Raw genomic sequence first — 22,886 nt, 5'->3', positions numbered from 1 at the left:
ATCGACCAATTTGTCCGTTCGTCAAAATGGTAAATATCCGCATTGAAATGCAACTGAGAAGAATTACTCATTAACACTTTTTTTGCTTTATTTCCGAAACTTTTGTTAAATCATCGCACATGAACTCAATGACTCGTAAACCATATATATATATATATATATATATATATATATATATTTATAGTAGTTATGTTGCCTTTGTCATTGCATATGTAACATTCGGAAATGTCCGTAAGATGAAAAACACAACTTGTGCATACGCAATGGACGCGTTCTTTAAGAGCAGCTCGCCTTTCTCAACATACGACCGCAAACACTGTTGTAATTACTTGGAATTTGTAACTGATTTCTATTTGCAATTCAGTGCAAATTTTTGCGAGAATTACTAATAGCTTTGAATGCGATTATTGTGCGGATCGGAAAAATATTAATTTGCTTACTATTTTTAATTTAATTTTTTTAGATTGACGGGTAGGCATATAAGATTCGTCGATTCTGGCGTGTCTTTCCTTTTCTGCCTTTTTCTTTTTTTTTTGTTATTGGATATGTATTTCAAAAGAATTACAAAAAAAAAAAAAAAAAAAAAAAATGGTATTCACTTTGAATGGTTGAATGGAGGAACGTGCTCGTAATATTTGAATCCAGTTTAATTAAGTCTGATATTGAAATAAAAATACGGGTTAAGAGTGTGTTTTGTTTGATTGACTTTTGTCTCGGTTTAAAAAAATTGATGAAAACTTATCAACATTTCGGGCTTTAAAGTGATAGCTTAATGACTATAAATATTCCATTCAATGTTTATTTACTCGTTGTCTTCTTAATAAAAATGTGAAAAGACGAATTCCTTTATAGATTCCAGAAATTGTTTGCAAAAACAAAAAAAAATTGAAATTTCTTTTTCTAGTTGTCATGAAATTAAAACTGAAGACACAAATAAAACAAAATGAAGTAAAAATTTCATACAAATTAGTGTTAATTAAATTTTAATAAATAAGCGAAGAAACAAGTTTTCATTGTCGTGCGTTGTTAATGCTTTTCGTCTTGCAAGTAAATTTAGGTTTATTGTTAACAATTCAAAAGATTTAAGACACAAACTTGTCCATTGTGTTTGTTTTTATTTTTGTTGTATTTGTTTTTTTTTATTAAACGAAATAAAATACATACTAAAACAATTTAGTTTTATTTCGTTTATTTTTCCTCTTGTTGACATGAAATTGAAGGTATACGGTTTGTTTTTTATTTTTTTTTTTATTTTCAGTTCATTTTTATTTTATTTTTCTTCTTCCAGCTACTGTTTCAGTGCATTGTTTTGCAATCCTTTCAAAAAACAAAAAAAATGTTGCAATGAAACGTGTTTAAATTCATTACACTCTACCTCATCATTATTCTTTCAAATGAAAGTTTACCTCACTCAACTCACTCAACGTAGTTAGATAAACGAAACGGCAAACACTATTGCAATATTGTAAATCTAACAAATAACAATATATTGCCTTAAACTAAAATTCAAATGTAAATAAATTTTTTCAAGCACTCTTACATAAACTTCACTTCCCCTTCCCTTTCCTCTTAACTTAATAGAGTTAAACAGCAGCTTTCCGACTCTTGAAAAATAGAATAAGGCTTTTAAACTCCTATGCGATGGAAACGGTTTCGTACTCTCATTTGACCAATAAATTAGGCAACATTTTACTATTGTTTGCCTGAGAACTTAAAGAAAAAAAAAAAAAAAAAACAACAACAACAACAATAATAATAATAACAACAAAACATTATTACCGCTTCAATTTAACCAACAGTGTATGAGTACGTGCTAAAAATACCAGTGGGAGCAGCCTAAGAAAGCTGGCATTACATTCATATGACTCGAGCCATGTGTCAAATGCATGTTCATTCATATAAAAATGTGTACGTGTGTTTATGCACTTACACGAGCACATAAAGTGCAAAACGTTTTAACCGATTTAGAGTGTGGCAAAGTTTCATTACATGACCAGTTATTTTAATTGTTAACAAATTTCAAATCGATTGTAATCTCTAGAGTTGCCATAAGTGAGTTTTGTTTTTTTTTTTTTCTTCTCGAATTGTTCAAGCATTCCTTACGTCGCGTATATGAAGAAGTTTGAAAGAAATCGAATAATTCTGTGCACTTTTGCTAGTCACCTCAATATTATTATCCGAAGAGGCGATGCAGATAAGCCCTGACTAGCTTGGCGAAATAATTCTATTCTCTGGCAATTAAATCGCGCAATCGATCAACTCATTCGACTATATATAGATTGTTCATTTAGTTAAGTGAATATGGAAATACGAAAGGAATGACTTAAGGCTTATGGCAGCTGAGTTGTATAATCCATTGTGAACAGAAATATTTCCGAATCCTGGTTGAATGTTTCGCCCTCACTTACAATCTACGATTTGCCTTAGATGCAATCAAGGAAAATGCTAACGCACGACTACGTATTGCTAGACACAAGGAAGGCTTACCTTCGCTACTGTTACTAGCCGTTGAGAAAATTATCAATAGATCAATCATTTTATTAGAGTAACATACACAGGATATACACATACACAAGAATTGGATTAATATAGAGGCATACACATATGTATTTTTCTTTCGGAATCGAAGGTATTACAACTCACTGATATTCGTAGCTGACAAGTTGGCGTTTACGGTTTTCACATCTTGACGGACCAGTTATGAAGAAGACTAAGAGAATATCGACCTAATTTTCCTTCTATTCTTTTACCCATCACCGAAGGATGAGAGGTACATTCAATTCGTCAAAATGTTTTCAACTATAGAAGAAAGTCTCAGAGTGCATAAACTCTTCATTAGCAAGAAAATTCTGAATCGATTTAGGTGCGTCCGTTTGTCTGGGTAATGTCTGGCACAAAGATTGAAAGTTCTTGAGCCAAATCGATTGAAGGACAGGACCACAGTGCAGCATAATCTGAGAAAATCTCTGTTTTCTGCTCGTTGCTCACAAACTACGATAGACGATTTATATTCTATGGGTGGTACTGCGACCTTGCCTACTATTATAGAGTAATGAAGTTTCATTCTTTTTATCAAAACCTTTGCTGCAGCCAGAAAGAGGCTTCAGCAACCATACAAAGTCTACATACTATTGATCGGTATTAAGCGGTGATGAGTGTAAAAGACTTTGTCGCGACCGAAAATAATTTTCTTACTTATTAAGGTTTGCTTTGTTTCGTTTCATAAACGAGAACGCAAAAGCATAGCTTACGCACCATTACCTCTGAGACTATTAGAGTACTTTTAAGTTCTAATCTTCTACGAGACAACTGGAATGCTGGGAGACACCGTTCTTGGTACTTTTGTCCAAGAACAGATTGTGCGATTAAAGAACGATAAGTCGCGTTACTCTGTCGTGCAAAAGATAGGTGCATCCAGCGCTCGTAAACGAGAATGCTGAGAACGTTGCCTAGATAAAGCATTTGATTAAAGAACCCGGCCAGGAGTGCTAAGCATTTTGCATACTCTTATCGTCCCTGAGCATTTAAACCTTTCATAATACACGCCCGAGGATCGACAGTCTCCAGTTAAAATTCGATTAAACCCTCATTTGTAATGTGTCTATAATGCGTATCTATACAAGCCATAAAGAAGAAACGTAGTGATCAGCTCTACACTCGTTCGCTGTCGATGATATTTAATGCTTGCTCTAACTTACCTGAGGTCATGATTTCGTAGAAAGGCCCAAGACTTGCGGGAAATTACGGTTTTTTGCAAGATCATTTTCTGAAACGAATTCAAAAGAAAAAAATTGTTATTGAATTATCTACCTAAGGTTAGAATAAAACGCATTTGTTCGCGTCAACTATTCATCTAAGAATTTCTGATTAAAGCTATGAGTTAATCCACTGAGCTAATATTTAATATAATTTGCAATTATGCTTAAGTCTTAATTATTTAATTTCAAATTTGTAGCAATTTTCATGGTTTTCTGTATGTTCTTGAAAATCGTCTTGCATATGAAATATGGAATTATTGAGAGAAGAAATAAATATTTACACTTCAAATGTCATAGGAAACGTAAGAACGTGACCATGTGCATAATTCATGCAATTAATTGCATTTTTAATGACATTGAGATAAGCATAACAATTCTACGCCATTGGAAACAATTTGATATACTAAAGATTACAATATCGGAAACTAATTTTCTTAAGATAAAGTTTTTTCCATCCAATGAATAGTTTTTCCAATACTGCCCAATGGCACATCGCTAACCGCTAACCGCTTCATTCCTAGCTGAACTGTATCTGAGTTAATTGTCACCAGAAGACCATATTACAAAAAAGGAGGAACGCGATGCTGTATAGCACGATAAGATAAGATGAACGTGTTTTGTCGTTTGCTACTTGCCATAGTCTTCTGCAAGCGACATTATCTCAGTTTGCGAACCTTTGGAGATCAGTAAGGGTTACATAAACCAGGAGTTAAACATTTCTTAATAGAAGAATTGCGCTAATTGCTACTTGTCTCTCGGCGTATATTCCTCACCTCTCCATACTCTTTACTTGCAAATCTCCCGCATCTCATCCTCACATCGCGTTGCGGTGAAAAATTGTTTCAATTTTTTTAAATGCCTTGCAAGTTGTTTCACTGACATAATAGATATTTCCAATAGATTCCCATGATATAAGGGAAACAAGGCTGCATTGTGGATAGGCGTTAACTTTTCCAGATTTTACTATGAGCGATTTGTGTCAACATATCCGCTCATAGGCATATGTTAGAAAAACATGTCACATAAATCTATACAAGATTTAAAAATAAAATATTTTCACAAAAGGTTTGCTATCATATTTAACTTTCATGATCACGATCTCGTGCTCCTGCATCTTGAGCTCACTTTGAAAATTAAAGAGGCTACGTTCGGGCATTCAACAACGCACATTCATTTCATTAAACTGTTTGCAGCAACATGGAGAAGAAAGCTTCGGTATCTCCGTAAAATTCTGATATAACTTACGTATGTCTGTCCGTCTGTCTGTTAAATACCCGTTTTAAATTTGGCGCAAATATTACAAGGTCTTCTATATAGATTGCTATTGAAAATCAGCCAAACGATATAATATCTCTCTCCTTTTTTTTTTTAAAGGTAAGGTATACAAGATTCGATCACAGCTGAATATAATTGTCTCATTTGCTGTTTTTTTTTTGTAAATCCAGTAATCATTTTATTTAAATTACTTTCATTTTTATTCAATTATTACAAAAAGTACCGTAATTTCATATTTTGCGGACAGCTCTAATATGCATTTTTTTTTTATTTATGCATATTCATGTGAACAAAAATGAATTATTGATTTCATATACATACTATGTATGTCCACGTATGTAATTTTATTATTAATTTAATAATGAAACTGAAATGAAATTTGTAATAGTTACCATATCCGGCAACACACACACACACACACACATACAAACACATACACGGACAGACGGACAACCATTGTAGTACAAGTTACTGCTCCCCTAAATATTAAAAAAAAAGAGTAAAAAAAGTCGAATAAATTGTTCTAAATTCGAACAGCAGTCTCTGTGGTTTATGTTTTATGTCAATCGCATGTGTACGATGTGCTGCCCGTTGCCTGTATGCAAAATGCATAAAACGACAAACACTATCTTGCGCATGACACTGAACTGCAACTAATAACTCAACTAAGAACTAACAACAAAGTATAGTATGTATGGTGTTTAAAATTAAATGCAATAGGTGAGTGGGCGTGTTATTTAGATCATATTTATTAGATTTTTTTGTAACAATAACTTAAAAAAAAAAAAAAAAAACGAAGTAAAACACTTTTAAAGCAATTGTCATTGCTATAGTCACTAGTTACGCTAATAATAGAGTTGTTTATATGGGTAATGGTGCTGTTGATGGCAGACATGTGGCCAGGTTGTTTTTCTTTTTTTTTGTATTGTATATTTTTTTTTATTGCTATTCTGCTATGTGTAATTACTGATGTACATATTCGACCACCTTCGCGCCTCAGCTTAAATTACTAAACAGATGACTGATGAAAATCATCTGAGATCTCAAATCACTCTATGATTAGTAAGTAAGTGTTTGCACTTGTGTTCCTTTTTTTTTTTTTTTTATTATTTATTTCTACATATATAAATAATTTGTTTTTTTTTTTTTGTTTTCTGTAGCATTTTTTCAGTGCATGTCAGTTTCCGAAACAATAAGAAGCTAAAGTCATGTGTGGTTAACAGATGGGCAAATGTACTCCACATGGTCATTAGGTTGTGACAATTATGTCATGTCCATTTAGCGGGTTAACATTGACATAAAATCACTGAAAACGTTTATTCATACAATTAATGCAAACAACAATAGACGGAGATTTTATGTCTTAAACATCAGTTTAAAACATTAGCCACACAACGACAACGACAACGACAACAACAAACAACGGCGATGCAAAATGTGTACCATATAATGTGTATCAAATTACATAAACATTGTTTCAAACAGTAGCTAACTACTTTTTGATAACCAATTTTTGAATTGAATTTGAAATAAACGCCTTCCGAATCATGGTAAGCGTAAGCGATTAGGGAAGAAAGAGAAATGAAAATAAAAAGGACTAAAAGGTAATGCTAAAGTCTAATCAGTCATACCGAGATAAATGAGAATTCAATGATTCACACAGTTACAAGCAGTTTGCATTCACTTCTTAACCAATAAATGTCATTCGTATGACATGAACTGACATCTTGTGGTAAAAGTTCTTAGAACTTCAACTTCAACGTTTAGATTTTGCAAATTTTTTTTAAATGCCAGACAATCAAACAGCTCATGATCCACATTTTCCCATAAAACTGATTGAATAAAAGCAAAAAGAAAAACAACAACAAAATATCCATAACAAACGCATAAATCGTTATGACTGAGTTGCGGTGACGAAATGCGGGAATAACTTATAGAAACTTAATTATGAAATGCAAATGCCAATAATAACTGTCGCCTTTTTTGCAAACGCTTTTCAGATGTTGGCGCGAACACCACTCAGTGACACGAGGCCATTTAGAGGGGAAACAGGTTCGAGCAGTGATCTCATTGCAGGCAATGAGTTTCTTAAATTATTTCTAGAACGAGATGAACTGCAAAGAGATTTGTATAGCAGTGAATATGTCGGCAGCAGGGGTGGTGGTGGTGGTGGTGGAGGTGGAAGTGTAACATCAGCAAGTGGAACAGAGAGAGGAAGCGGAGACTCGTCAGATCTAGTTGTTGCTGACAGTGCACCAGCTGAGAGTGTGCCAGTGGAGAACGTGAAAAGAAGTGCGAACAGCCGTAGCTTAAGAGAGAAAGGATCGAAAGGTCATCAGGCTTTAACATCGTCACATGAAGAGGACGGTAAACAAGTAGTAAAATTGGTAACGACAGGTAGTAAAATCGTTTTCCTGGAGGATTACGATGAAAATGATGCCATTCTCGATGCTGAAGTAAGAGAAATAGACTTGAAAAAAGAGAAGCCCACCCTAAGGAAGAACATCAGTAGAACAACAAATTTGGATGATTTTAAGGTGTTAGCTGTAAGTGTTTCTTCATCCAGTCAACGTGCCAGTTCCTCAACTAATAATCGCAGGAAACACGAAAGACCCCAGCTAACGACATCAGCTGCATTAGCGACTAGAACGTTAACCTCGACCACAACCGAAGCGCCATCAAAAGTAGACTTAACTTCGGGTGATAACTTCATTAATCGCTCGCATAAAAGCGAATTATCTATTGATGAGGTGGAGCCATTTACCAGCAAACACAAGGCAAGACGACCAATACGTCCGCAAGTTTCGGCAAAGAATAAAAACACATCTGGCCGCCCGCATACAATAGACTCTGAGAATAGTGCATCAACGAATGTCCAGAATGTGCTAGCAATACCATTACAAGCAGCATCTTCTTTACGCTCTAACCAATATCATAATGATGGTCAACATAATGCAACAACAATTTCGAACCATGAAACGAATTCATCCAAATCATCGGCACATGCCGGTGTTGACGATCAACTACTGCCATTCCAAACAGTGATTTATCATGACAACAAAGAGGGTCACGGTCCGCAATCGCGTTCCATTTCCTATTCTTCAATATCACAGAACATACAAGATTTACAAAAATGGCAGCATACCGGCATTTTAGCAGAAGCGCGTCGCAACGTTAGCGAGAGTCTAAAACCTTTGACTCACATTCATCAGCCGGAGCCGGCCAAATTTTATTCGCAACCATCACAAATGTATAGCGTGCCAGCAAAATTCTATTCGGAACCAGCCAAGATTTACTCGGAACCATCCAAAATGTATGGGGAGCCTGAGAAATTTTATTCTGAGCCTGCTAAAGTATACGGAGAACCTTCGAAGTTTTATAGCGAACCTTCAAAAGTTTACTCACAGCCGGCTAAAGTTTATAGTGAGCCAGCAAAAACCTATTGGCCTCCCACACCAACTGACTCATCAACAACTACAACGTTGGCAACACCAGCAGCAAATTCGTTATTTGCAACAAGTACCACTCCTCGCAATGGCCTTTTTACATCTTCACGTAGACCTGCCATTGTGTCGCGTATCGCTTTCGGTGAAGCACAAAATGCATTGACCTCGTCAACGGCATCAACGTTAACAGCGATGACAACAACAGCCATCGGGTCTTTATCAACTAGTACGGCCAAGTCTTTTGGCACATATCACCAACGCAACTTTGGCCATCGTCATTTCTCATCAAGTGGTAACAATGCAAATTCCTCACCTACGTCGACTCAACGTCGCATACCGTTATTTAATCTAGATAAGCTACCTTACGATGTATTAAATGCACCGAAACCATCAACAACGCAGCAACAAGAACATGAACAACTACTTGCAAATAATTATCAACAAAAACAACAGCAACAGCAATCGCGTTCACATATTAATCCATGTTTAGAGTCGGCAGTTTCCACATTATTTTCAACATCATCTTTATCGGCTCATGTACCGATACAACAGCAGCAGCAGCATTCGTCATTGTCGGATCAGCATTCTAATCAAAATGCCAAAGGATTGCCTAATGGAGGTAAGTTACATATTGAACTTTAAAGATTTGTGTTCTGGATTTTCTTGCTTTCAATTATTGTTCGCAACTAATAATTCTAGGATCGATTTGTGTTTACGTGCAAAAGATGACGAGAAATGCACATAGGGGGTAAGGTTAGGGAAAGTTGATAATGTTTTGATAGCAAGCAGTAAGCTGTAACATGTGTAAAGCGGCTAACTGTCTTCACAATCACTGATCATAATTACGTTAAAAAGATTTTCTACAAAAATCTTCTACTTCGGATGAATGTTATGCGTTTCTGATGCGTTCAGTCGATAGATGTTTTGAGCGATCGCCTTACCGCGCTAAGCTTACAGAGACAGCGGAGTGCTATAAACCACTTTGAAAGGAAAATTCCTAAAGGAGATACTTGTAACTGTATCCAATTACCCTTAGTACGAGATGTACGCTGTCCGTGCACACGTATGTGTAACACCGCAAGAAATTTTCGACAAATTCACTTTTTATTATACCGTTTATCTGTGTTCTCGTCCGATGTCTATTCTGTGTTCAACTTATAATTCGCAGTTTGTACTGCGTTTTCATCCAAGGACGAACGCTATTAAAAATGGTTCGACTCGGTCCACTTTTTCGACCACTTACCATATAACGCCTTCTTCTAAAAAGTCGTTATATGGAAAAAAATGGCAGTTTTCAAAAATTTCTCAGCAAGAGAGGCTAAGTAGTAGCATTTGGGCGCTCTAAATTGGTATGGAAGCTTTGGACCAACTGAGGCTATTTTTGAACCCCCTCATATACCGAAAACTGAAGTTCACACGACAAAAAGGTATAATTTTCAATGCTTCGTGAAGAAAGTTATAGTCATAGTAGTAATTTAACGTAAAAAAATTTGAAGCTTCTCGGCCTATTTTTAAGATCCTACCCTAATAAAGTTTTTTACGAAAATTGACCTTCTTTAAAGCAAAAAAGTCTAAATTTTAGTATGTGGTGATGAAAATTGACCCCATAATTTTGTAGTAATTTCCCACAAATATGAGCTCTACGAAATTTGGACCATCTACGACTATTTTTACATCCTGCCCTACGTAATGGTTAAACTTGCACTACATTAGGTTGCGTTTTGCGTCCACTTCCTCACAAATATGCACATGAAATGTGGTGTAGGGTATTTAATGGTCGGCATAGCCCGACTATAATGATCTTACTTGTTCTTGTTGTGTTTGCGACATATTTGTAAGATTACGAAATATAAATGCAACGTAGAAGTCACAGAATGTATGTGTGTGACTTATACAGAGATCCACAAATTTTTGTTGAAGAAGTTGTATTCATAGAGCTTGCACTTTCGTCCATTAACTTAATATAAACACATTTATGTTTGCAATAAAATGTAATGGTTCACCAAATGTTGTGTCATTCATAAACTTTATCAATATTATGTCTATGTGTTTCTCATCAGTGATGTGACCTTTTCAATGCTAAATGAATTATAGATGTTTTCTGTCATAAAGAATGACAAACAATTTTTGATCGGTTAACATATCGGTTTCATAAAAAATTGTAATAATGTCTCTTAACTAAAATCATAGACTGCGTTATTCCTGCTGCATTTAACTAAAGTTAAGTAAATATCACCAAAAAAAAAAAATTTAACTGCCACTTATTTGGAAATGCATTGTAGTCGTCGTACGTACGTGCATTCAGTCAGCTATCTGTAGCATGTACAGCGAGCGATAGCATTAATAAACTGTCAGTTGCAATTAAATGTACACATAAGCGAGGAGATCTCCTCGTGACATTAATTTACAAAGAAAAATTTAACACATTTATTTTTCGTTACATCTTCCAACATGTTTTTCCGCAGATCTAGTCAAGTGTGTTGCCGAAATTTCCCATACAACATTAGTAACAACTGAAGCAACACTGCCGCATCACTTCACTACCGAACGCACACCACACAACGAAGATTTGTATGCAGCGACACCCGAGCAGAATTACGAAATTGAAGAGTCCGTGAGTGTAATGACGAACGGACGAGCCCATGGTGTACAAAGAGATGGCAGCGTAATTGGTGTTGGTACTGGGACTAATGATGATGGCAGCCGTGGTTCAGCAACAGCAACCATTGCACCAACAACTAGACATAGCTTTAAACCTATGAGGCAACGCGTTCGCTTCGGTACAAATATCAGAGATGACGATGACGAGGCGGAGGTAAGAGGGGCAGGTATGCCAACGTTAACAACAGCAACTGGTAGACGTGGGCATTTAAGTCAATCTTATGACGCCAACGCAAATGCCAAAACAAACGCTGCACATAGTAATGCCAGTCCAAGCTATAAACATAATGCTGATGATGGCAGAGCTAACGATGAGACCGACAATACCGAGCTGGTGGAAAGTTATGATGATTACAGTGATGTAGTAGATGAGGGCGATGTCGGCGTCGGTGGCGGTAGCGACGTTCTTAAAACTAACAATCGACATAATAGCTACAACAACAACAATAATAATAACTATAGAGGAGGGTTAAATGCAGGCTCACAAGCTGAGCAAAATGAAAATGATGATGCTAAAGTTGCTTATGTGGTCGAGGGACGCAATTATCGTAAATATCGTGTTGAGGAGAAGACGGACGACGGTTTCATTGTTGGCGAGTACGGAGTGGTCGATCATAATGATGGCAATTTGCGCGGTGTACGTTATACGGCTGACTCGACCATTAATCGCAGTTTAATACAAAAAGCATTGTTGACATTTTTGAAATTGAAATAGAATCGCAAAAGAGAAAAAGTGAAAAATAGAAAACAATGGCCAGTTAGTGCTTAGGTTGTTTGGTTTTTTTTTTTTTTTTTTTTTTTTTTTTTCATTTTCTTGTTTGCTTTAAGCATTATTGTGATGATTCTTCCTACATAGAGCGGGAAATATTTTGGCAAAGTATTTATTATAAAAATTGCGTTTTACTAGCAACATTTACTAAATAAAAAAAATAATAAATAAATAAATAAACAAATATATAAATGACAAAGCCAACGTTGAGCAAATCATTAACAAACCAACCAATAAATATATGTGATCCAAGTCTTAATGTAGCTAAAGTTAATTCATATATTCATAGATGATATGCATTGCTTGTGTATTGTGTTTAGTAATAATAAATAAATATTTTTTTCCTCGTTATCTCTCCTCTCTCTCTTTCTTAATGCCACCCTGTGTATGTGTGTGTCTCTTCTTTAGTTTATATGTTATTATTAGCTTATGCTTCGGACCATTACTGTGTTTACATTATATAAGTATGAATACATGAATTTATGTTTTTTACTATATATATATATATAATATATATATGTGTATGTGTCTACACGTATCTAATCGATTTCTTAGCCTAATCGTATTAGAGTAATAAAACAAACAGTCGCATGCTTTGCACTGCAATAGTCTTTTTTTTTTCTAGAGATTGTATATATATATATATATATATATATATATATTTATACATTTGTCTCTACATGCTTACTTGTATGTACTTGCATTCTCTTCATTATTTATTATATAGTTATTGCATACAGTATTCTCTTTCTCTCTCTATCACTGTCTATTATTAATCGCTCTGTCTTTGTCGTTTTCTGTATGTGTATTCAGTTATGTTTATATTGTTATTTTAATTTATTTACTTACAATTAATACAACTAGTATTTGGTGTTCAAGTACCGCGCGCAGTGATTCTTACAAATGATGAAAATTACACACTTGCCATAAATATTCATTGAATAGCCTCCAGCATGGGAATGTATATGTTTGTAACTTTGTATAATATGTAAACGTATATCTTACGATTACTTATATGTATGTTATAACTATATTTACAACATATACTCAGCTAAGCTATTACAATTATAACATTGAAGTAAAGAGTAATTTTAACCACATAGATGTATAAAATGTTTTCTTTCTACAACTTTAATAAATTAAGAAATTTAATCATATTTAATTACCGTATAGTCCTTATTCAGAATTATTAGATATACAATTGCAATCCCTATCTTTATAGAAAAATCGAGAGATTATTAGTTTTATCTATGCTTAGGCTAAGTTTTACGTCTATCTAGTGCGTCTTGTCTTGTCTGTTCAATCAATAAACTTATGATTAATTCATCATAATGGGGTCACAAATGAATTTAAATAAATTAATTTTTATCTATCTACTCTATTTATACGCATTGAACGTTTAATCTACAAGAGTTCTTCTTCTCTTGCATTCACTGGGCAAATATCAGATGAGGATTGTATGATATGTAACGGGAATAATTGCATTCTAATCAGTTAACTTTCAGTTTATAAATGGAACAATTGCATAACATCATGTCATAAAAATTCACCAATTTATTCTGAACGTTCGTTTACCGTAAGCTGAGCGTCCGTTATCCTTTAGAGTAAGAGAAAGAACAATCGCCCGGGCAAAGGTTACGTCCTGAGATTCTTTATGGCACTTGATCTTTTGAATACTTCGAAACTCGCTGTGTCACACTGCTTATTATGTGACGGATTTCTGAGAGAACACACACATTTCACATTTGTGGATTGCGCGCAGGCGATTGTACTTTTTTTACTCGTTTTTTATTTTATATATGTAGAAGTTGCTTTAGCTCAGCGATTTGCTTTTCTCTACAAAGAATTTAAATTGGTCGAAAATTATTTTACTTTTCCGAAGTCTTATAAGGCACATATTGACATTGACATTGAAAAGCCTAGAATTCAGTTTTAATTGTTGTAAAATAAATATTTCATAGAGACAGAGAAAAAGATCTACGTGCCGCCACCGTCTTATGGTATTTCATTTAATTTTTAAACTCTTTCCCTGTTACTCCCTATCGTCATGCACCCTAAAATTTCTTAAATAGTAATGTTTTGGCCATTATTTGCACTGTAAGTACACATAAAAAGATATGTAAAAATAAATTATGTATCAACCAACCTATGTATAAATAAATAAATATTTGTTCCTTACTGTAGAAAGCCTAAATTATATTAGATATGTTTTATATTTACTATTAAGTTGTACAACATTGTGACATTAAAACGATTATTGAGACATCAACTTGGTTTCACTCATACATACATATATATATATATATATATCTATCGTTTAATCGTCGATTATGTCAGCCAGCACAAGGCATAAGAGCATAAGAAATAGCAATAGAAAATATGTCAAACTCTAGTTTTTCAACTATAATGAAATTCTTGCTTCGCTAGTTGAAACTAGAATTAAATGTGTTTCTTAAAACACTTATTATATTATTTGATTATCAAACTGAAAAAATACTTTAACTAGAAAAGTGCACTTATACACCATTAGTTAGTTAAGCTCTGTTATCCCATAGAATTGCATTCTTTTCCGATGATCTAATAACATTTCTTTATTATGCGCAATTAATATTTTATGTTAGAAAAAATTTTAAATATATATATATATATATATATATATAAATTATTCTAATCGCGATACATTTTAAGTCTAGTTTTCCTTTCCAAGTCCAAGTCCAATTTCTCTTTCTTTTCGCAATCGTAAACTTCACTTTAAATACTAAATATGTAAATAGCACACACTAATGAAATTAATATAAATAAAGTCAATAATTAGTTAAGAATTTAATGAGATAATTCTGTAGTAAAAGATGTATGTATGTAATAAAAGATAATCCATTGAAATTGCATCAATTGCAACATAATTTATATTAAATAATAAAAAATAAAAATTCGTAAAACTAAAAACCATTTTCTTGTTTCTTCATCAAACGGCTATAAATCATTTCAAGATACCATAATGAACTATGAACTTTGCTCATAAATACATTTTATACTTTGTGAATGCGCAAATAAGCACCTTGAGGAGCAATTTTCATATCGACTATCGCAACAGCGAATGTACAATTGTCTCTGAGGCTTTAAGTAGTGGGTACACTACCTTCAAGATTAACCCCCACGATGCCCGATGGCAAATGGGTTAATATGGGCGTTTAACCGCCGCCCTCCAGAATGTTAGACAATCCCTATAAGCTAGGATCTAAACTACGCTGGAGAAACCATTGTGTATGGCCTAATAAACCCTCTCTGTGGAGTGTTGAGGCCTATCATTACCTATCCAACTATTCACTTCAGGAATGATGGAAACCACAACTACCACGATACTTCAGAAGGGTGGTACCCAGCAGTCAGGACTCGCACATTGGTTAACTGCTACGTTCAAACTGGGGATTGGTTTCTACATATATGTAAGTATGCAAGCTTCCCCCTGAAGAATCTTGGCAAGCGCTAATCTGTAGTACACCTATTTTCACTTCTACCCGCAGGTACTTCTAATTTGCCAGTGGGCTCCTGACCCCCGCTAGACTATATAGTCTTTAGCCTTACTTTACCCGACATAGTCACTCTTGCCTTCGGATTAACCATACAATCCCGACTAGCCAACACTAGCCAGACTAACCTTCTTCAAGATATATTAACATGGCGGGCGGGAACCGTAGCGAATGTACACTAGATTCCTTATTGCATTTGTAACGCGTAACGTAATAATACAGTCTAGCCAGTCAAAGTTGATTTAGTGACATGCGTCATTGTCCAGCCGATCAGAACTTTAAAAAAGAAAAATAAATAACACTTGGCACGTATATAAGTACCAAGTTCTAATTGAAAGACCAAACTAACTAATGCTACACAAACACATTGGCTTTCAAAGTCGCAGATGATCACTCGTGAATCTGCAAATATGGCCTGGTACGGCTTAGATTTAATTCTAATAACTTTTAGCAGACAACACGTTGTTCAACTGGCCTGCTGGCCTGTTTTGCCGGCAGTACCATACAAGAGAGTTCACGAATGAATGGACTGCTGTGACGATTCACTTCAGGATATCGAACAGTTAACGGCGATAGTGGCGAACGGAAAATTGTTGAGTAATAGAAGACGCACACAGACTGGACTGGATATATAGACGACATGGAAGAAATATCTTGAATATTAAGTGTAAAATAATTGCTCCGAACGTTGAGTAATCGATGCTAGCCTAGTCCAGTTACAAACACACTTGTATGGAGAGTATTAATCATTGCGTCCCATTCACCTCTTCAGAGATTGCTGTACGTAATTGTATTGCCTTATATATTCTGAATACTGAGGATAGCCCTGGGAAAATCCGAAATGAAAGAAAATACAGAAAAAAAAGAAAAGTTAATTTCCAATTTACTCTTGGAGCAGCTCGATATACTTTTGGCAGCGACATTGAACAGCGTGTACCCTGCTTGTAGTGCGAATGGCTGAATGCTTCAAAATAGCTACCAGTTGCAGCTTCAACGGGCGCATTATTGGTGAAGCTTTTATCACCGAGCCATTTCTTTAAGCTCAGAAAGAAAGAAGAAGCACAAATTTGTTATGTCCAGTACTGCTAACTTATTCACTTTCAATCGATGGTTAACCATTACCTAGTTAACTAATAACTAGACATAAGCCCACCTCACGAGCTTATAAAAACAATAATAATAAATTCTGAATATTCCAACGATCAGACTTTTCCAGAGTTCAATAATATAGAGGCATTAGCTTAACAGTGAATCTGGGCATTGCAATTGCGATGACACACGTATAGATGCACTTCTTTTATAGGTTAACTTTAAAATTTATGGTAAACGTGTGCTTATAGATGTGTACATGTAATGGAATATTTTTGGGTTAATTATTGTTTTCTTATTGTTTTCTAGAACCAAATTGCTTAAGAGACCATTAAGCGCAAGGCAAACACACTAGCAAAAGTTACAAATTATTATTTGCTACGACTTCTGGAATCTCTACTATTTTACAAAAAAAAAAAAAAAGATGCGAAAGATATCTCTTGCGAATTCTTTAAGTAAGACAACAACGGAGAATTTTTGGTCAAAATAAGTCGTCTGTTGAAAGTTTTGCGTTTAAAACGTTGCTTAAACTTAATATATGAGAAGGAAAAAAAAAAAAGAAGAAAAACAAATCTTTATTGGTGAGTATTTAAACAAAATAAGAAAACGAAAAAAAAAAAAAAAAAAAAAAAGAGCACAAAATTTGAAAGTATATTAAAGCTAGAGTGTGGAGTAAAATAAAATCAAATCACGACGGTACGACGCCAAATATAACTTTATAGCCTTAAGCAAGGTCGTACAGCGACCTTCGCAGTGACGATACGAGTGCATTAAAAGAATCTCAACTCAAATATGCTGTTATTTGCGGTTGTATTGCTTGTATCGTATTGGTTGCGCTCTTAGTGCCGTTAATTCTTAATGCCTTGAGTATAGTTTTACATTTTACAGTTTCTAGTATTGATGGCAGTAGTGATGATGTTCGGATACCGATGTTCTCTGTTCTAAAAAGTAATGATTTCTTCTTCTCGTTTCACAGTTTATTTCTTCTTCTTCTTATTATTATTATTATTATCTTTTTCTTTTTTTTTTTCTTCTTCTCGCTACTCGTTTTAAGATTTTCTCATTACTTCGTTCGTAATGTTGAACTTTGTTCTGCTTTTATAATTTTATAATAATTTTAGTTCTCGTTTGTTCTTTTAATTTAGTAAACGATCCGTTTAATAAACCAGCGATTGTTACATTGTTCTTTACGATGCCTCTTTTAAATATGCACGCAGTTATGCACTTTTCAACATATGCCAAACGTATAACGTATAACGATGTCAAAAATATCCCAGCAAGTTTGCAAACCATAACTGATTCGATTGTTATGTGATACATTTTGGAAAACATAAAACTTCATTCCGACAATGTTGAAATGATAATCATCTTTCGAGTCATCAAAGATGCTTGCTTCTTTGATCAATGCCGACCAATTTTTATAATTAGCTTCATCTCTCTCTTGCACGCTTATTCAACTTGACCGTTAATTCACACATTCCGCGCTAGTACGGCGCATGCAAAGGTTTAGTGGATTGCGACATGTTTAGGGGAACAAGTGTCGAGTTAAAATTTTCATGCTTTTCTTTGTCTACCAATGACAGTAATAATGTTTAGCAGAACCGACCCAAATGCATATTAAACTCCGATGCCAATTTAATTGAATGATAAGAAGGATCAATTCTACTCGTGGCCAAACATTCCCTATTGTGATTATTTATTTGTTACAAAAAAAAAAAAAAAACAAAAAAAACGCATTTTATTGCTTTCTGTTTCTATTCTCAAATCCAATGGCCAACAGTACATGGTTGCTATTTTCTTCGACAATAAATACCTTTCCAGACGTTTACCATACGCAAGTGACTTATAATCACGCCTATTATATTTAACTTTGGTTTAAGCGAAACTTTATTAGCCTTGGGAAAGTTGTGGCAAAAATGATGCCTTAAGATTAGGGAACTAAACCCTGAATATTAACTTGTGAAGAGATCGCGCTGACATTCGTAATTACATAACAAGATTATTCTCCACTAGGGTCAAGTATTCTCTAGCGAGGGGAAAATCCATTACACAAAACCAAATGTTTGCTTAAAGAAAGGTCACAAGACAATGTAAAGCGAAGCGAAACGTGATCACGTAAACTAATAGGTGTTGGTGGCCATGTAGCCAGTGTTGAGCGGCCTCTGAACAATGAACAATTCCAACTCTAACCCTTTGCCACGCCTTGGATGTGTAAACGTCGCCGTTATCGCTATTGATGTAAAGGATGGCATAAGTACTTCAGAGGAAAGTTCAAAAAGTTATCACAATAATGCTGATGAACGGCGAACTGACATACCTACAATTAAGAAACACAGTGTCAAGGGTTTAATCCAAGCGCGAATATAATTTTTAATTTGTTTATCTTTCGTCTTTTAATTTTCAATTGTTGTTGCTTTTGAGCTACGAGCAGAAATAATGTTATGGAAAAGTGTTTGCGAGAATCGTCCGCGCTAACGTATTCTAGTATAAGACGTTGGCCTATGTATGTACGAAGATGAAGTAAGTAATGAACAGCGTTTAGGTACTCTTGCTACCACATATATGAGAGATATAGTAATTCTCCAACAAATATCGCTACTACCAGAGGTATTAAAGATATCTGATATTGAGGATATTGGACCAAAACAAAATGTTTGTTCGTTTTTATTCTAAAACAAGAGGAGAGGCTTACAATTATAGACCAAAGGAACTCGCAATGGATTAGTGCTAGTAGCCATCAAGGCGGAATATGGTATAATTGGTCCGCGATAAAGCTAAACCTTTTTTTAGTTCAAAGGAGAAGAAAAAAAGTGCAGGAACGCAATGGAACTCAAGGTCTTGTCAAGATTCATATAAATAGAACAAAGCAGCACAATTAAACAAATGTTAAAATCGGGGACTATAGGACTTCTAACAATATTTGGAACTCTCTATGGCTTGGATCTTTTTGACGAATATTAATCTTTCTCGTGATAGTGAATTCTTCGATTCTTTTTCGCCATGGTCATCTTTTAGGGTTGTAACGCCATTACATTTCAATTACTTAGAATATTCCATCTTTGTTAAGTTTTGCTCGATTCAGCTCGGAATCACACAAAATAGTTGTTGAATGTAATGTACGTGCGAATAAACTTGGGCCACGATAGAGAAGATCGAAAACTAAACGAGACTGATCAGGTAGTAGCTAATCTTTGAATATTTTATCTTTTTACTCAGGTTATATAAAATTCGAAGCTCACTTTTCGCAAAATGTTTACAAATGTTTTTAAATTTCCAAAAGAAAAAGAAGAAGAAGAAGAAGAAAAATTAAATAGGAAACGGTTACACCCTCTTCTAATAGTTAGTAGTAGTAGCAAAAGTTTAATTAGCATTTAAAACGTTATTATCTCTGGCAATAATTATATGCATGCAACCGTTTGATGCTTGTGTACGAAAACAAATTAATTATAAAAAGGTTTTACTCGTAATGCGAAATAAAATCCTTACATAAAGATTAATATCTATTAACAGTACACAACGCCAACAATGCTTATAATAATAAATAATTCAGTAAGGGGTCGATCGTCTCTCCATAGTCTTTTTCTTCTGTTTCTTGTTGTTGTTGTTGTTGTTGGTGGTGTTGTTGTACCATGTCTTGTCACATTAAATAAGAATCGCAAGCGTACGGTGAGTATGTTTATTTTTAGCTTCGGCAAATAAATCTTGAGGCGCAAAATACCGTTGCAACGGTTAAAACAGTTAAAACAACATTAATGCTATTGAAGATGTTGCATCGAAATTCCAAAACACACGACGGACGGAGCAACAATCAAGCAAGCAAGATAAGAAACAATGCCAAATAAATACAGTTGACAAGGGTGGGGGGAGGGGGGATAGGATAACGCTGCACTGCTGTATGTAATAAAGTTACAAAACAAAGCCCAGAAATGATCATAATATAGCATCACATCGTGATCATTATTATCGTTATTCTCAGCTTGTGGTCACGCGAAAGACCATCAATATGCAATGTGTGTATGCAATGCTCGAAGTGATCCCTAGGCTCATGAATAACAAATATTCAATTTTTTATGCATTTATGTAAAATAAAATTGATTCTTTTCAAAAAGACGTACGCACGCACGCACAAACGCACATACGCACATACGCACGCACATACGCATGGAGGCACGCACAACAACCTGTTACTCTGTTTTATCGCTTATTTGTATCTTCGAGTAAAGTGAGTGCAAGCAAATGAGTCTGGATGTGCTGCGAGTGTGTCTGTCTCAATAATGTGTGAAATCATCTTTTAGAACGAGAAGTGTGCATTTTGACAGCACACACCATCACTTATGGGCTTAAGGTGTTAATGTATGCAATCTACGAAATTCAAGTAATTCAAGAAATTCTTCTCAAAGGAATAAAAACACACGAATTGACTGGTTTGTCTTGTACGATTTGCTATTAAGAATCTTAAGAAGAATTAAAAAGAAAAAAAAAAAAAAAAAACAACAGAAAAAGAAAAAGTTAAGAAAAAGTAAAAAATAAATGATTGACACTTATAAAGTTTTGCCTTGACTTTAAAGGATCCATCAATGCACTGTTTTTCTGGAAAGCTACAATAAATTTCATTACATCTATAAAATATATATATATATATATATATATATTAGCCTTCAATTGTTGCGTGATAATTACCTTTTACGCACTTCCCCGTGAGGTATGCTAAATTTTCCATTTCACTTGTAACCCTCAATGACAGGCAAATAAACAAGTAGCTGTGTACGATGAATATATACGTGATGATCCGTCCATCCGTCCATCCGTCCTTGCCAGATTTCCTAATAAAATTTTGTGTTTTTATCATAATAACGTATTTTAGAAAATATTTTCGCGACTATATTAAGCAGTTTCATTATAACCTAATTGATCGACAAAGCCAAGAGATCAATACCAAAAAAGACCGAATTCAACCTATACATTCTGCAAGTAATTATTGCGCGAATTGTCAGCAGATGGACTTAATTCCGTTCTCTTTTGCCGTTCTAGTTAATACAATTGATCTGAAGACGTTCTGTTTTTTTTTTTCGGTTAGAAGGTCTTGGGAGTCCTTAAAGTTCCCAACCTCACCACGACCGCTCGTTTAGATCTTCACTTCAAATCCGTTTACTCTATATCTACTCTAGTGTCAAAGCAAATCAATTAAGATCGACGTGTGCTAGCCATGCGCCTGTTGACAGTCAAGTTACAAACCCATCGCCAAATTGCCTTAGATTGCATCAAAAGTTATTAATGATCAAAGTATCCAAACTGTTGCGAATGGATGCGAAACGGTTAGTTTAGTTCAAAGATCGCTATGAACCTGGCTGATGGGTATCCGAGATTCTCTTTAATGCCAATTTTTGCTTTTTCACTTGTTTACTCTTATGACTCTTTGTAAATATTTTATGAAAGAACTTGATTTTCTTATTATAAAGATAATCACTAAAGGCAATAAATCAGACGTTTACGAAGAACATTAAGGTAATAGCCACTGGGTAAAAACTGCCTGCAAGAAGACAAATATAAAGCAATTTACAAAACGCAAGAAATTATTTTCTCATTACATGCAATCTAAAGATCAGCTACCTTTGTTAATTTCGGACAATTAACGAGCAAAACTTTGCAAATATGATAATCTTATCCGGAATAGTTGAAGTAATTAAACCGAACTTGCGACAATTGACGGCAAACTAAAGTACAACACATTCACTTGCATTTGCATCATGCATCATGCAAATATGATTTGATTGCAGGCGTTTATGTGCAGCCGAACACATAGCTTGCATTGCACTGAAATTTGGAAGTGAAATCTATAACAAAAAAAAAAAAAATATCCGGGACGTGCGCTCCTGTCGCCCATTATCGCGTAACCAAATTATTGGCATAGAATGGGGACAAAAGAAAAATCGTTAAGCGAAATAATGTTCTCATTAACTAAATTAAACGCTGCTATAGTCCGAATGATGACTGTCTGTCCGAAAGATTTACCCAATCGTGCCATAGTTGAAAATATTCTCTTGCGATGACTCCCTGAAGCCTCCTCCTGACAAATATATATAGTTAATGAGCAACGGGGTTCGTTTCAATTCTCCAAAGGATATTTGAGTATTTATTTTCAAATTATTGAAAAAATAAATAAATAAATAAATAAAAACTTTTGGGTTTGTCTTGTATGTCGGTTTTTTTTTTTTTTGCTCCACGCCGAAGGGTAGTAAACAATTTTTAAAAATTAACTGATTTTTTATTTCATGGGAATACATTTTTTTACTTCAATATATATGCGATAGGAAGAATATGAGTGCCACGATGTGGCCGTGGCAAGGTCACTATTATA

General features: G+C 34.6%; 1 protein-coding gene and 1 long non-coding RNA gene across 9 annotated transcripts in view; one reads left to right on the top strand and one right to left on the bottom strand.

Annotated features, from left to right (window-relative positions):
• LOC119635200 (probable serine/threonine-protein kinase DDB_G0282963) overlaps positions 1-11,898 on the top strand; it is a 40,416-nt gene extending 28,518 nt beyond the window's left edge. For all 8 annotated transcript variants that reach the window (XM_038029888.1, XM_038029886.1, XM_038029885.1 and 5 more), the window contains 2 exons: positions 7,034-9,098; positions 10,945-11,898. In XM_038029888.1, coding sequence (XP_037885816.1) covers positions 7,034-9,098; positions 10,945-11,855 — 2,976 coding nt within the window. In that variant the 3' untranslated portion in view covers positions 11,856-11,898. The remainder of the gene's footprint in view (positions 1-7,033; positions 9,099-10,944) is intronic.
• The window catches only part of LOC119635205, a 44,832-nt gene extending 23,568 nt beyond the window's left edge, over positions 1-21,264 (bottom strand). Inside the window, exons 1-2 of the long non-coding RNA XR_005247036.1 lie at positions 21,209-21,264; positions 3,699-3,766 (exon numbers count right to left, since the gene is read on the bottom strand). This is a non-coding gene — a long non-coding RNA (uncharacterized LOC119635205). The remainder of the gene's footprint in view (positions 1-3,698; positions 3,767-21,208) is intronic.
• Between the last annotated feature and the right edge of the window lie 1,622 nt (positions 21,265-22,886).

The sequence above is a fragment of the Glossina fuscipes genome, unplaced genomic scaffold (genome assembly GCF_014805625.2).
Source record: "Glossina fuscipes isolate IAEA_lab_2018 unplaced genomic scaffold, Yale_Gfus_2 3, whole genome shotgun sequence".
NCBI lineage: Eukaryota > Metazoa > Arthropoda > Insecta > Diptera > Glossinidae > Glossina > Glossina fuscipes.
The sequence above is the reverse complement of the archived record's forward strand: the minus strand, read 5'-3'. Positions and strand labels throughout refer to the sequence as shown.